The following is a 16,908-nucleotide window of genomic DNA, read 5'->3' on the forward strand; positions in this document are numbered from 1 at the left end:
CTTTACCTCAAATTAAAGTCATCCTTCTTTATAATGAAAATGTGGAACTGATGTTGATCCAGCTGTGGTTTTAAAGTAAACACATGAGAATATGCCAGACTTAACAAAAAATAAGTTGATTTAAAAGAAAACCTTGGCATTAAAGCACAGTGAATTTGAATTATTTGCAATAAGCACATGCTGTGTATTCAAAGGCTATCTCAAGGCTGGACTGTTTCTTTGCTCAGGTAGTCAGTGGTGTTGGCTCAAAGGCATACAACTGTACAAACTGCTGAGTGTCTGCTTTCCCCCACTGACATTACATTTGCTCTGCAAACTAGCTCTCTCTTGAAATAGTGAGTAGAATTAGTAGTTTTTCTCTTTCCATGTCTTCCTTTCTTTCTTTCCATCTGCTTCTGTCTTTTCCACACGATGTGAAGTGAACAACAAACAAGAAAGTTTTCTTGAAATATTTTTTAATCTCTCAAATTATATACACAGTTTGACACTGTATTCAAGATATTCTATCAATGTACATTCATGATTATAAAAAAGCTACAGTTAAGTACAATTGTAATTTAGATTTTGTTTTCTCAACACCTCTGTATGAAACTACAGCTGGTACTAAACCAGTTGGCAGGATAGTTTATAAAACCCTTTGGCCATCATGAAATAGGCACTGCTTCAAGCAGTTAACACACTGTTTGCCACAGAGCACTTCACAATTAAGACATGATGAAGAAAATTCACAGCGGGCTACTCCATCCACCTCAATGACACACAGATAAGGCATTGGAAGGATTACTGGAGTTGTTGTCACAACGAAAACAAGCCAAAGTTAACTGCTCACCTTTTGTTTTAGCTGTATGTACCATTGAATGATTGGGGCTGTTTTCATACATACTGTACTGCATTGAAGTGAAAATATCTCTTAAATAATATTCGACAAAATGTCACAATATGCAGAGAAAACCACACCATTGGAAAATGGAACGCAAGAAGTGTTGGACCTCCTTCTAATTTCTGACAGAGGAGCTTTATGATGTCTCAGGCCTGAGAATTACAACGTGACTTATTCCAATTAATAAGCATTTAATATAGATTTTTTTTTAAAGAAAAGAAGGTAATTTACACTGCATTTGTGAGGCAAGTGTAAAATTTAAATTGGGTGCGATGATACAGCACCTCATAAGCTGTGATATAGATATAGAGTTGGCAATGACATAATTATTGTGAATCTAAAAAAAAGAAATAAAGGCAGGTGAGTCTTGGAGGTCACGTGTAAGAGAAAAGGCTGATGGTGATGATCTGAGACTGTATAGATGTTGGTGGAGGGTAGACAGAGTGTGGTGAGGTTACTCTGAGGGTCTTCTACTTCCTGATGGCGGCCACTGCTTTCTTAGCGGCGTCATCCAGGTTGTCAGCTGATGTGATGGGCAGGCCGCTCTCACTCAGAATCCTCTTGGCCTCGTGGACGTTTGTCCCTGGAAGACACAGCAAAACACTGTTACAACAGGGAACAACAAAAATGACAAAAAGTGTCTTAACAAGGTTGAACCTGATGTGCCATCTGCACCGATGTAAAAACCACACTGTGTGAAAGACAAAGAGCTCCTTTGGAGGAATCAATGCACCTCATGACAGATGGATGGAGTTATGGGTGAACGGTGGCAGATTTTTTTCTGTGAACAATGTCAGTGAGGCAAAAGGGCAATTTGTGTGTGTTCCCCTGGCTGCAGTGAGGTCAGGGGCAGCAGGTGCTGGGTGATACGGTGTCATCCATGCCCCGGTAGACCCCAACCAACCAGAGAAGGAGAGAGAAAGAGACACCAGGAGACGCTCTCTGCAGCCCCCGAGGCGCTACACGCTGAACTGGCTGCCTCCCAGCGCCGCACACTGTGCAGCCAAACACGAGCCTGACAAGCCTGTCACAACACAGGGCAGGGGGCGCCGCAGTGGACGGAAGGACACGGAGAGGGAGAGGACGACGGTGGAGAGAGGGAGTGAATGAGAGGGCGATGGAGCAATAGGTCAAATGAGGCAGAATCGCCCACGCTGCTAAAACAACAAAAAGCAGCTGTTTATGTGGCATTTACTGATTTCACACATGAAGACATGTGACCAAAGAAAAGGCCAGTACACAGTCTGCCTGATCCGATGTCATCAATTCTTATTTTTTTTACTTTTGTCTTACTATTTTTTATATTATTTTACTTCGTATTTGCCAATTTCTTACTTTTACTGTATTCATCTGTAATTAATTATTTGTATTTATTGTACTGCAACACCTGAATTTCCCTCCTGGGGTGAACAAAGTCTTCTCTTATCATCACTGGGCCATCATATACCAATGAAAAAGTCAAACTGAATTGTGTAATCTGATTACTTTATGCTATGTTTATATTCTACACCACTTTTCTTCTGTTCTTCTGTTTTTGAAAGCCACCAAATAAGCACCTCTTTTCACAACAACAACCTCGTAAGGTGCTCATTTACATACGTTCTGCTCTACATTTATCGCTCTAACTGGATCAGCGGAAAATGAATAGGCAATATTACATGATTTTGTTCAATACTAAATTCTGATTGGTCAATTGCTGCAATCTATGATCAGGGCATTGCTATACATAGCAACAGGCAGTTGCAGAGAGAAGTTTGAATATATAACAGATTGGGCAAAAAAAGAGTTAATCCATCAACACCTTTGAGGATTTGTCTAATATTGATTTTAATATACAGTCATGGAAAAAATTATTAGACCACCCTTGTTTTCTCCTTGCTTTCTTGTTCACTTAATGCCTGGTAAAACTAAAGGTATATATGTTTGGACAAATATAATGATAACACCAAAAATAGCTCATGAGGGTTTAATTTAAGAGCTGATATCTAGTCATTTTCCATGGTTTTCTTGATAATTATTTTAGTTATTATGGAGAAAACCATGGAAAATGGCTAGATATCAGCTCTTAAATTAAACTCCTTTGAGCTATTTTTGTTGTTATCATTATATTTGTCCAAACAAATATACCTTTAGTTGTACCAGGCATTAAAATAAACAAGAAATTGAAGAAAACAATGGTCTAATAAGTTTTTCAATGACTGTTTGCAGAGCACAGAACTTTTCAATTTATTATATGGCTGAACTTTCCCCAGTAAATAAAGAAGAAGAGGGCAGGAAAAAACAGAAAGCAAGAGAGTTTAAGAGACATAAAGACCTGAATGACAAAGAAATCAACAAAAATCGAGAAGGCAGACGTGAGTAAACACCAAACAGAACACAGTGTGGGCTGTGGCTCTGTTTACAGACTTTGACAATCCTAAACTAAGGTGCTGTTTTATGTATCTGTTCAAATATGTTATACCCTAATATTATACCCTACCTAAGTTTGATAGGCACTTCGTACAATTGTACAAAACATTTCTTTTAGTAAAAATGGGAAAATCTCACTGGTTTCAACTACTCTAAGGGGAGTATTTATCTTCTATAACCGTAAACTGAATATCTTTAGTTTTGTGTTTGTGTTTTCTGTTGGTTGGACAAAACATTTCACACTTTCACCAAATTATGACAAGTAGAGAAGTAATCTGCAGATGAATCTATTATGAAACAACTGTACATGTACAGAATGTTATGCATGTGTATAATTAAAAGTGTTGGATGTAATAATTGCTTGTGCGCATTGCTGTCTCTCTGCATTTACTGTGGACAAACCTGTGATGTGGAGCGGTGTGTGTGTGTGTGTGCATGCTCAGACGCTTACAGGTTGACCTTAGCTCTCCTGGCTGGCGTGTAATTAAGACTGCATGATATGTGAATTCTCCGGAGGCCCGACCACCCTGATCAATAGACCTTTCATGAGGAATTCTATTACCAGCGCCACTTAACGCCTAATATTTCATCTCTTTTGTCCAGCCAGATAATAAGTCATTCCAAACACATTTTCTGCAGGCTCACACTCCAAACAATCAATTCTGCAATGTAATTAATTAGAATAAGAGCAGGAAGAGACCTTGGTCTGGCCCATAAACAGGGGATTGGGTGTCCCAAGTCATTTTCTCATCAAACACTGTTGCATGGAAACAGTATAGTCTAAATGCTGTCGCTCATACTGCGGAGGCGAGGTCGGCCGGAACTGTGTGCTTTACATTCTGACCCGTGAACTTTGTTTGGATTGACGGATCCATATTATCATACTGTCGGCTTCTCTGTCAATGATTAAAACAAAGTTGGAGCACAACAAACAGAAGATAAAACTCCAGGAGGAGCAGCCATATGTGCCCACAGCAAATACATAATGCAAGAGATACTCTGCAAAGACAAATATGCCTATGGAAAGTGTATATAGCGCTGAAATAAAGTAAACAACGCATGCTTTTCTGCTATTTTTTCATTCCATAAATATTCATGACACTGCATCAGTGCTACCTGTGTTATCCATGTAATGTGTGAGGGGGGATCACACATCTGCGGGAGTGAGAAAGAAGAGACTTTTTCTGCATACGTGTTTGTGTGTGTGTGTGTGTGTTAGAGTGCAGTTCCACTGTGAGCAGTAGGGAGCACTGATAGCTCACAGCAGCAGAGGCAAGGACAGAACTCAGCGGGGCTCAGCACCACTAGGTGTGTGTGAAAGTGTGTGTGTGTGTGTGTGGGGAGTATGCTTAGTATATGAATGTGTGTGTTCACCTGCAGCCACTAGGTGCTGCCAGAGACCTACTCACAGCCTGGCTCCAGACCCATATGGTAATATAATGCGCTGACACAAAGAAAGGCTTTCATTTCAAAATGAAATACCATGAGATTAACTGTAAAGAATGACCTTAAAAAAAGGGCAAAAAAAGATTTTTACTGTCCCACAGCGGAGAATGATCACAATATACACCATCTCCAGGGTTTTATGGGGTTATTCAACACTACCAATGACTATTAATGATGAGAGATTCTTGGCTTCTAAACGTCGCTTACCATTCTAAACTTTATTTTCAAACAAGCATCTATTGGAAATTAAATAATCTTAAGGATTTTCATTCGAATAAATGTCTGTTAAGTCACTATCACTGGGAAATGGAATTTAATGTTTTCATTTCGGTTGACATTTTTTTTTAATGAACACACATTCATATGTATCAATGTGATGAGATGTCAGAAGTCTAGCTTATCACAACGCAGCGCCCGGAGCAGACCCCTAACCCTAACCCAAAATATTGTTTCTTTACTTTGTTATTATCATCTATAGTTGTTTGTTAATGGTATAAAACTACACCATTAGAATATTGGGGAAGTTAATACCTATAAATATTTTTTGATCCATTCAAATAAATGGGTTTTAAAAACAAAACTGAAACATTGTCTGTAAACTGTAAAAAATCTTTTTTTAAAATCACACCGAAATGGTTGATTTTACAAAAATCCAGATAATATCTGAGTTAACTGTTGTTTAATATTAGGGATGGGAATAATTAATTGATTGATTAATGGTCTTTAAGAATTTAGTCTATCACGTGGAATTTTTAATCGATATGTGTGTTGTTTAATTTCAGTACTCACTGACCTGAAACATGGCTGAGCGTTCAGTTCTGCGGCTGTACATGAATAAGCAAATGATCTGAGAATTAAGTTGGATAAAGCTGCAGTTTGCAAACTGAAAGTTGCAATAACAATGATAAAACACACAGAAAGAGTATTATTTGAGCATTATTTGCGTAGTACTGTATATTATTTTGCCCCTATATGTTTTTAAATTGAACGTTAACGTTATAGATGCTCGAGTTGGCAGGTTTCTTCCAAACGCCCATCCCTATTTCATATTGTCATATATTTTTTTCCTGTTATTATCAATAACGGTGGACAATGAGCAGCAGTGTACTTCAGAACAGGAGCAAATGTGGTTACTTTCATCTCTGTGGACAGAAGTTTGGTTAAATGTCTGTATCTTCAAACGCAAAGTATTTTACCTCCAAACTGTGCTCAGCTGAAGTGCATCAGTGCATTATTTGCTCTAAATGTGTTGTCTTATTAAACTGAAGGTCTTTAATGCTTGGTGTGCTTCTAAACAGAAACCCTCAGTCCTGCTGTGTGTGTAGCTGCCTTAGCAGTTAGCTCTGTTAGCGCTATTAGCAAAAATATCAAGGAAACATCGAGCAGGCAAACGCCCTGCTTGTGAAGCACTCTGGGTGTGTAATTAAGGAAAAAACTGAGCAGCATGCAGTGGAAGGTGTTGCAGCTGCATCTGGTGGAAATCAGCTGTTATCTCTGTAGCATGTATTTTAATGCGTCAGGGGAACAGGATGCGTACGTCACCTGTCAATTTTACTGCATCCTGATGGGGTAGCATCATCATGATTCAGCCTATGGTCCACTGATGAAAGCTCTTGAATTTAGAGTGTTACGCCAACATATGAACTGGGTGTCTGTGGCAACATTCCCATGTAAAACCAAAAGCAGTACACAACCAGCCACTGTTGGGCGGCTGGGGAGAACCCATTATTTTCTGGTCTGTGCTGATGTCGTGAGTAAATGGTTACTATGCCCGAAGAAACAAAGAAAAGAGTGATGACTACCGATAATAAATCTACAAACAAGTGAAAGTGGGATCTGTAAACACATCTCTTTCTGCCAAATATCTTCAATATTGTAACTTTAACTGCAATTACACCATTTATCCACAACTCTGACTGCTGTCAAAAAAGCTGGACAATGGATTAGCTGACCATCCTCACAGGACAGCTCAGCTACAAGCCTTTAAACACAATGTTCAATTCAACACACTAAAACACCAAGCAACGATAAGTATTTACCATGTGATATATTGCCACTTCACAGCACATTCCTGTTGGATCTCCGCACTAATGAGCAAGCTTACTTGTGACTATTGTGAAAATGTCACTTTAATGTGTGAGTCAATTACAGGCCACCATATTTCAACAAGATAATAAGGCTTGGGGCTGTGCCAAAGGCTTGTGCCAGAGAAGTTCTGTTGATGCTGCAGTGCTGCCGCCTACATTTATGACTAATTCTATCTTAACAAACTGAGTCCAGAGACATTCTGATGAGAGAAGTAGACCGCCATAGTCTCGGACCTACAGAGTAACTCTGTACTTCTCATTGTTCCTTATTTATCACAGGGAAGACAAAGAGTCTGTTCTTGTATAAGGTAAAGATAAGAAAAGAAATGATGTGAAGCTTGATAACGTATCTAAATCTGCCTCTGCGGCTGTGAAGTTGGCTTGATACATTGCTGTGAACTTTGTTTTCAATAAAGTGAGGCTGTGCAACTTTTTGTACAACAAATAACAACATCTACCTTTTCCAGATGAAAAGTTCAATTCATAAAGTAATAAAACACACCCTTTGGTTGATTCAGTACACTGACATTACACTGACACAGCATTACTTGGTGTGGAATGACGAGTGGTGGCCATTGTTAGCAAACTATAGCTGAAGGTTTCGGAGAACACAATAAAGGTATAGAAGCCCATTTCCACCATTGTGATGGAAAAAAGTAAAGACTTAGTATGGCAACATAATAACAAACCTTAAAATTACTTGGTAGCTCAAAATATTAAAGTTAGTAAAAAAGTTTCTCATTATTTTGAGATTTAACTGTGCAATCACATTACATAATCACATACAAGAAAAAAGGTAATAAAATATATCTAGTAAATGCCAATGTGTGAAGTCTAAATTCACGCTTTGTCAGGTCTGTCTGTTGTTGGATAAGTCATTCATGCTGGGTGATGAAATTTTTCATCTAATTATATCTTTGTATCTGCTTTAACCACATTTTTCCCATTATTTTAACATGCTGACTTAATATTTTGAGAAAGTTTCTGATTGTAAAGACAATTGTCTTATTATATTTCTGTAACTGGCAGAAATGGGATTCCATGTAGATTTTTTTTTTTTTAATTCAGTATGGTAGCCTTTTACTTAGCTTCATTTTTTTAAAATCAGTTTTTGGACAATTTAAATTGGTGTAATTTATGGTTTTTGAATTTTGTGTTACATTTTATTACTGTAGCTAGAAACAGTAGGAGAATTCTGTCAGATATTTTCCATATTTTTTGACATGATTGACACCAGACTAGTCTAATAAACTGTGGACAATTGATATATCCAATACACTGTATATATTAGGGGGAAACAGTGCATAATATCACTGGATATTAAAGACCACAGACAATTTATCTACAGGATTCATGTCACAGTGAGCATGACAGGAAACCCCATTGCCTTGGTGTCTCGCTAACCCACTTACCTTGAATAACTGCTGTAAAACATTGTCTTCACTGAATGTCATCATACTTGTTCTGACTTTGATTGTTAATCCTCATAATAATCAGTACCAAACACAGAGTTTTTCCCTTCACAACGAAAAATGGATGAGGCTTGCTCCTCCCCACTTCACCCTGTGTGTCAAACATCAAATGCTTCTCATTTGAACGCAGCGGAGATACTCCTGAACGGTGCCGACGCTTTGCCTTTGATGTGCTAGCCAGTCATTAATCAAAGTTTTAATGTTTCTTATGTTGTCTAGACTCTTGTTTAAGAGAGACACAGACATTATACTAAGTGTATTAGATTTAAAAACATTGCTGACATCTAGTCATTCAGGTTTTCATCCATGTCAACTTTGATAAAGAACCTCATTGTTTTAACAAATAACATCACTGTACTCAGTTTTTGTGAAGCAAGTAAACAGCATTCTCACAATCTAGTCTGCTGTTATTGGGTTCTATTTGAAAGGGAAGAGGAAGAATAATATGTATAATATATTCAAGTGAAAAAATTACATTTTTTAATATTTACAACAAATATTTTGTAAATGTATTGGTTTAAAAGGCCAGACAAACAATGGACTGGGCTATTTAAGCTATGATCACACTGTCAGGAATGAAAGGGCAATCTCAGCCTTACTGTTGGGCCTCGCATCTCTTTTTAATTAAGTGGGAGAAAAATGGCCAGATCTCCTTTTAAGGGGAAAACAGCCACCACTGTTTGACAGACAGTTGGGGAATGGCTCGGTAAATCAATAGGCCAGAGAACGGAGTTAAGCGAATGCAGTCACCTTTTTTTTCCTGGACCCTGAGGGCTATTCAAGGGGAATTTTTTCCATAGTGGCAGACAGCATCCTCACAGAGCAATATGTTCACACTGTGGCCAAAGGGGGCAGTGCAGTACTTCCTCATGCATCTCTCCCTCTCCCATCATCAATCCTTACATATATGCTTGTCCATTCTGTGCTGAATGTGTTGCATAAATTTGCAATATATGAATATAAGTGCGAACATTGAAGCCCACATACTGGGTGCGTTTTAGTTGGACTCTATCAGCACACAATACAAGCAACCCTATCAACTAATTCAACCATATCAGCATCTAGACAACATGGCCCTTCTGCTCCACATATGGGAAAACATAACTCACCACCAATGTAATCAACCCAGGCCTTTTAAAAGAGCCTTCCCAATTAAAAGTGTGCCAGTTAATCCATTCTGATCCTGTTGAAGAGCGCTGGGCCGTTCTCGCTGCCCTGCGGTCAGCCTAGCAAGCTGAGCTGATTGATTCTGAACCAATCTTCTCCACAAGACTGCGGCCCAGGATGTAATGACCCACAGCTAAAGCTTGGATTAGGCCCGGGCCAGGGAAACGTGAGTTGGACCAACCGCCAGCAGTGACCTTCTGGACTCGGCCGGTTTGTGAGTCAGGTTGAATTACATGGCCTTGTATGAGATATGTGTGCCGACTAATTAGGGGTCTGGTTTGATTGCCAATTCGGTCACTGCTGTGGCGACACATTTCAGGAGTTTTGAACTCACTCTTCAGCCACAACGTGAAGACAGACTGTGGATATAAATTAGACATGTGCATATTCTGAACCTTGAGCATTTTAACTGGGGTTGCTGTTTCTGTGTTAGCCTTGAGTGCAGTGGTAATTTGTGGGATTTAGGTTTAAGTCACACATTGGCCCTTGTTACTCCTTAAGCTTTGGTTCAGGCCTCATTTGATTAAAAACTTATCCAAATGCATGGTTAGTTTCAGACCTCGATTTCTGAGCTATGGTTTGGTTCACACCTAGTTTTTTTTCAGGTGGCGGGCGAATAAGAAAGAACAACTTTTTTTCTGGGTTTTATTCAGTGAACAACAGAACCCTTGAAGAATTATAAGAACACTAAGGTCTATATATTAACTAAATAAAAAGGACCAGTCTCCATATTACTGACAACTGACTTTGTCCATTTGTGTCCCTGACCAAGGCAATACCTGCATATTCTCTCCTCTGTAGAACAACCAGAAAGACAAACAGATATTATCAATCCAAGGGGGAACTTTTACTTAAAAGTATTGGGCTGTTGAGTCTGTAGTTAACTGATGACAGACAGGGCAGCATCACTCAAATTTATGACGAACAGTTGGGTATCCGGTTTAGATGTGCATTTATTTAATGTTAATGTACCTGGCGTTACACCACCTTTTGTTTATAGACCCCCTCTCTTTCCACCCTTACCATCCAAAAGACAGTAATGGTCATGTCTGTGTCGGGAATATATCTGTGCAGCCGTGACTCTGAAGCACATAGTGACAGTGTAACAAAAGATGGAACCGCAACGTTTCTGGTCTTGGTTTCAGAACCGTTACACCCCAAGATGTTAATATGACAACAAAGAAAATCCACACTGCATTTTGCACACACACACACACACACACACACACAATGGACACACCACTCAGCAGGATCTTGACAATTAAGCTAACCACCAACTGGCCCCCGCGCCTCCGGGAGTCACTGCTGCCATCCCACACACACACACATACATAATACTGAACAGGTCCATTAGCATACACAGGTGAAAGGTGAGCCAATCAGTGCCATCTCTACTGTTATTCTGGCTGGCACTAATGACTGGTGCGGCAAAATGTGACACGTTTGAGCAATGCGCTGCTGTTCTTACTGGGACACTGGACCACAATGAAGATGGATAGGCTCCAGAGAGCCACCGAGCAATAATACAATGGCTCCAAAGTTGAAGGTGGGAAAGTGGTGATTTAAATCCTGCTGCACTTGTGCCGTTTACCAATAACACTATACAATGATAATATACACATTTGCCACTCGAAAATATTATATAAATACATTTAAAATGAGATGTAACTGGCTACATAATCAGCCATTATCAGTGTCTGTTGAAGCTAGTGGCCATATGGGTTGTGTCTATGGGGCTAGCGGTCAGGAAGGTCACAGTGCTAACAAGAACAAGAATGGTAAACAAAAGCACTGTTTTTTTTTAAATGTATGGCTGAAGCACAGTCTGTTTGCACAATGCTGGCCTCAAGATGTATGCCATGTAAAGGCAAACAGATAATCAAGATTGTGTTGGAGGTGTGAATTTGGTTTTAAACTGTACCTTTAAGGCCAGTGTCATTATCCAACGTCATCAAATCCTTATTAAGGTCAAGTGTTTTCAATCCAGGCTATGGAGATCAATAGTCCATGTTTGTGCTGTGTATTGTGTGAGTGTCAGCGGGGGACTTGATTGTGTGTGTGTGTGTGTGTGTGTGTGTGTGTGCGTGTGTGTGTGTGTGTGTGTGCGTGAGCATTCCTACCTTCAAGCCTGACCACCAGCGGCACCTTGAGCTCCAGCTCTCGACAGGCCTTGGTGATGCCGTTGGCGATGATGGCACAGTTGACGATCCCACCGAAGATGTTGACCAGGATGGCCTCCACCTGTGAAACAAGACAATAAATAAATGGTAAAATCCAGTGGTGGAGACAAACACGTGAACAAAAGGAAGTAACACTTTATAATACCATCATAAATGAAGGGGAAATTGATTAATGGGTATTTTGAGTTGAGTAATTGTTGGATAATTTTCTATCACCAAACATTGAAATCATAATTCAGAATGTTTACTTAGTAAACAATTACTAATGCAATAATTTATGTTCTTCTTGGAGTTAATTACTGCACACATTATAACATTTTATATAATATTTAGTATTTGTTTGATTAATGATTACCAAATTATTATTATTTGTAATTGTTTATGAAACATTTAACATGATGTAGAAAGACTGACCAGATACTTGTAACACTTTATTAATGGAACAATTGGTTTGTAAACAGTTTATAAACATTATTTGGATAATATTGTTGCAACTATGGCTTACTATAATCATTAATGGTTTGTATCAAGTTACATTAATTTGTTCCATTAAATCTCTAATTTGAGAGCTATAAAAAAGATTATTCAAAAAGGAAAGTAGTATTGTACAAAAATATACACGAAAGATTCTTTATGATGGGTAGCAAACTTTGACCAAATTGAAGCGAAAAACTGGACAAATCCTTTACAAAGTTCTTACTATCGACACTCCCACTTGTTCAGTACAGCTGGAAACAAATCAGTCCAAACTAATTGTTTCAAGACTGAAATCTCACTTCTAAGGAAAACCTTCAGTGGAGCAGCCTCAGCAGCGACTCTGTGTACAATAGGTCGTGCACCCAGAGGCGATGCACCCCGAGGCTATACAACACTGTCACAATGGAGGCGGAATAAAGTAATGTATTGTTGAAGTTAAGAGGGCAGCAGCAGGTGGGAAAGGCAACACTGGGGCCAAATAATAAAGCAATATTTCAATGGGAAGTGGTGACATGACAAATAAAACAGCCTACACACCTGGCTGGTTTTCAAACCTTCCAATGTGGCTGAGCCATGTATCACATTTAGACTGTAAAACTATGTGGTGTAAAGAAAAAAAACAGACTGGCTGGCAAAAGTATGAAATAGGATCATAAACACACATAGCGGTTACCAGATCCAACCGAAAGTTTCCACAATGCTAGTGACTCAATTCAAATTCAATAGCTATCATTCACAAATGTTAAGCTATCCTTTGCTTTTATCATTCATGTTTCTATTAGGAAGCTGTGCCAAGCAAAACCACAGTCTATACCATGCTCACTTCTGCTGTCTTGCAGTTTCTTCAAAAGATATCTTCAACTTTCTTACAAAATGAGCACGAAACTGATATCACCAAGTAGTGAAGCAAGGCAGCTTGTCTGTGTGTGTGTGTGTGTGTGTGTGTGTGTGTGTTTGTGCGATTACACTAACAATCTAGCACTTGGTAATTACCCTGGCTAGCTCAGTGGAAAAGTAGACTGAGAGCACACAGGATTAATCCTCCATGTTTGTTTATAATCACTGCTAATCTGTTAGCGCCGATTTGGATGAGCAGCTCGTGGGTGTGTGTGTGTGTGCCTGTTGTGCATGTGTATGTTTTCAGTGTGTGGTAATGATGTTTATAGGGAGAAGAGATCAAGGACTTGGATTGCTATCAGAGTAACAGTCACGGCATTGTCCTCTATGTGCTATCCAAATGAGCATCTCCTTATAAACAGCAGAGAGTGACACAAGACCAGGGGAGAGCTCCAAAACAAACACAGATGTAGACAGAAACATAAAGACTGAGACGCCACGCAAAGAAATTGAGCAAGCTGTTAGGTCAACGCAGAGGACTGTTTCATGCTGATTAAGGATATCACACAGGGATGTGACCAGGAATGCAAAAAAACAAGTGGAAAAGGCAGGCAAACATTAGCCCCAAACTGCAAATGAACACGACCCAGATGTTCAAATGAAGAACAAGGAAAAACAAAATGAATCATGACTTCCAAATTACTCCTGTAATAATACATGATGAGGTGTTCTAATATATTTAAATAATGGATGAGGTGGAGGCGAAGAATGCCAGTCCATTTTTTCTAGAGCACAGTAGGTAGGGTGTTTTCAAATGATTATCCATTTTGTTAGCTTTTGTTGTATTCAGTTTAAACTAGGACGGGTCATTTCATCAGTGAGTTAGCTTCACTGTGGTTACTTGCACTTATAATGTTCTTTGCTTATTCAGACAATAACAAAAGCCTTGAACAAGTACATTTCTAATTATTGTATTTTCTTTTCATAATATGAGAGTCATTTTTCAGGGAAATGCAATCTCTTTTGCGAAAGAGTTTTTTTTTAAATTAATTGATTTCTGTAGATCCATACCAAAATGTTATTTCACGTTGATTTTTTTCTATCCTTATTTGGGAAATGGGACACCATTCATTCACTTGAGGGTCACTATTAAATGACATCCTGTACTTATGGAATGTTCACAAGAAATCCTACACAGACCCTCTGAAACTGAGTTTATACGATTATTGAAATGAATTAATTGGTATGGTTTTAACCAGATTCATTCCTGTATATGTGTTTACATTTCTGAAATATACATTTCTCTACACACGGACTGTTAACATGCATTCAACCTAAGCCTGTTCAAACGTGATTAGAATATACTACTGAGTGAAAAAAAATCACAAAAGCATTGCCTAAAGGTTCGGTTTATAGAGATTTATATCTTTAAAAGTCCACTTTCTGTTAAAAATTTAAAATAATAAACCCAATTCATGATAACCCTGATGCCATATCCGGGTTATTTACTGCAGAAAACCTTGGAAAGAGCCACTGGTGATGTAAAGCTGACAGAAGGAACCTGTATGTTAGCCATCATATGTAAAGGACAAGTCAATCCTCAAGGTAATCATGTTTTTCATTTCATCTCTCGGACTGATTCTCCACCACTGTTTGTCACGTTTACCTCACACTGATGTGTATGACGCCCATGTGTTGACTGGCAAACCCTGCAGGCACAAATGTGGATAATCATTGCTTCCAGGTGCACTGCAAGATGTACTTACTCACACTTGAAAGAAGCTACATTCATACACCTTTTGAAGAAAACACCAATATTAGAAATATATGCTAAATGGCAGGTATGAAGAGTGGCAGGCATGAGGAGACTGCAAAAGAATTGAGCAGTGAGAGAAAAGCGGACATCAAGACAAGAGGTGTGATAGGATGCCGGCTTGCTGGTTCTCAAACCTCAGACGTATATCAAACAGTTTTTCTGACAGCCTGTTAGGTGTGATCTGCAGTTCACAGTGTATGTGTGCATGTGTCAATGTTCTCTGCTGCCTTAGGGCACATGTGAGAGTGTGTGTTGCCCACTGCCCTGTGCAGGTGTGGCCTGAATTTGATAGCCAACATAGAAGAGACAAAACAGAAGTGTGGCACTAAATATTACTGACCAAATTCCTGTGCTTGACTCTGTGTATGTACTGTCCATCTTTTAATCTGACCACCAGTGATCTAAATTACATTTTAATTGATTCAAACAATAAAACAAAAGAGTTTTAAACAAAGCTCTAGGGAAGAAACCCTACTTAGATGAACTGAAGGTAAAGAGTGATTGTTGTTTAAGAGCTAATAACTAATAGCAATGCAAAAACTGCTTTATTTGCAAAACATTGTGACTCCATTTGAGACTGGCCAATGGAGAGATGTTACATCTTTTAGCGTAGATCTTGTCTATAAGATTCAACCAAAGAGCAAGCAAAACTTTTAGATCTACTAACGAAAGTTCCTGATCTGCGATGATGCATTTTAATTCACAAATTGACTTTATTTGCAAAAGAAAGAAAAACATTTTTGGATTGCAGTATCTCCCAAATCTACATGCATAATAAAGACACAAAAGTAACCCCACACAGGTGGCAATGAGCATACACCCGGTCATGTTTCGGGAAAAACTGAAACATAACCGACAGTTAAGGGTTGTGTCTAGTTCATTTAATGGGCCAGCTTTGTTATAATAGGAAGTTTGTACCCCACACACACACATACACACACACACACACACACACACACACACACACACACACACACACACACACACACCCACGTTTTTTTTACAAAATAAATTGTAAAATAATGTAACTAATATGACATGTTAGATAGATAGATAGAACGTTCACACTTTGATAACAGTGAATAAACAACGTAGGGTTTTGGTTGGTGAGACTTCACACACTGTATCACAGGGTTTGACTCAGCGTCTGTCACACTCACACACACACACACAAACACGCACACACAGAGCATTATCCTGCTCCCACTGGGGGGCAGCAGAGATTTAGATGCCTTTTTGCAGCCTCACTAGAGAAGACTCTATTCTCGCCCTATTTGCAGCCCATTTTTCAACTCTGTCTCTATTGGGAAGAACCATTTTTCTTCCATTCATGCGTCTCCTATTGACACCCATGTATATTAATGATACATAAGACATGATTTATGCCGCTTGGCAAAGAAGTAAATGCTGTTTATAGAAATATGGATGTGGTGAGGACTGAGTTGCACTTTGCTCGAAGTTTCTTGTTTTTTTACCCTCATGTCGTTTCTCTGGGTTTAGGTTTACAAGCAAATGTACAGCATGAGGAACAGTACTTTCCCTGTACAAACTGACATCAAACACTGGATGCAAGAGTTCCACCACTTGAGCCTTTTCCAAGTTAAGATTAAAGATCCAGTGCTACAACACCACACGCAGCCACCTCACTATAATCTGAAGTGAGATAATGCGGTTAAATACTGTGTGCCCTGAGGCAACACAGCCTTGAATTGAAAATATGCAGCGACACTGGAGGTAAAAGAGCAGAAAATGCAAAAATGTGTGCATTTTATTCATCTCTCTAATCATGTTCATGTCTGAGGACAGTTTTTAACATGCAATATATACTTTAGTCAAGCATATTGGCCCAATTGTGGTAGACTGCACATTAAGCATCACATATATTGCTTCTTTTAGCAAGGTACAGGTCTGTATGGGGTTAAAATGCCACAATGATGCCCCCTGTAGTACGAATTGGAGCCAAAATTTGGTTCAATCACTTTGGTTTGATTCCCTCTCCAATCAAAAGTCTACTGCTCTGCTCCGTTCAGCTCACAGTGACTAAGGCTTAAGGTATAAAATGGCACATTGCATACTCCAATCCATCGAAAATCTCCAGCATCACACTCTATAGCATTTTACCTCCTGTCACAGTGCC

General features: G+C 39.0%; 1 protein-coding gene across 1 annotated transcript in view; it reads right to left on the reverse strand.

The window, feature by feature from the left end:
* Positions 1 to 438: 438 nt before the first annotated feature.
* suclg2 (succinate-CoA ligase GDP-forming subunit beta) overlaps positions 439 to 16,908 on the reverse strand; it is a 114,139-nt gene continuing 97,669 nt past the window's right edge. Inside the window, exons 10-11 of the mRNA XM_059329465.1 lie at positions 11,582 to 11,702; positions 439 to 1,463 (exon numbers count right to left, since the gene is read on the reverse strand). Of these exons, the coding sequence (XP_059185448.1) occupies positions 1,351 to 1,463; positions 11,582 to 11,702 (234 nt within the window). The 3' untranslated portion in view covers positions 439 to 1,350. The remainder of the gene's footprint in view (positions 1,464 to 11,581; positions 11,703 to 16,908) is intronic.

The sequence above is a fragment of the Centropristis striata genome, chromosome 3 (genome assembly GCF_030273125.1).
Source record: "Centropristis striata isolate RG_2023a ecotype Rhode Island chromosome 3, C.striata_1.0, whole genome shotgun sequence".
NCBI classification, from domain to species: Eukaryota; Metazoa; Chordata; class Actinopteri; order Perciformes; family Serranidae; genus Centropristis; species Centropristis striata.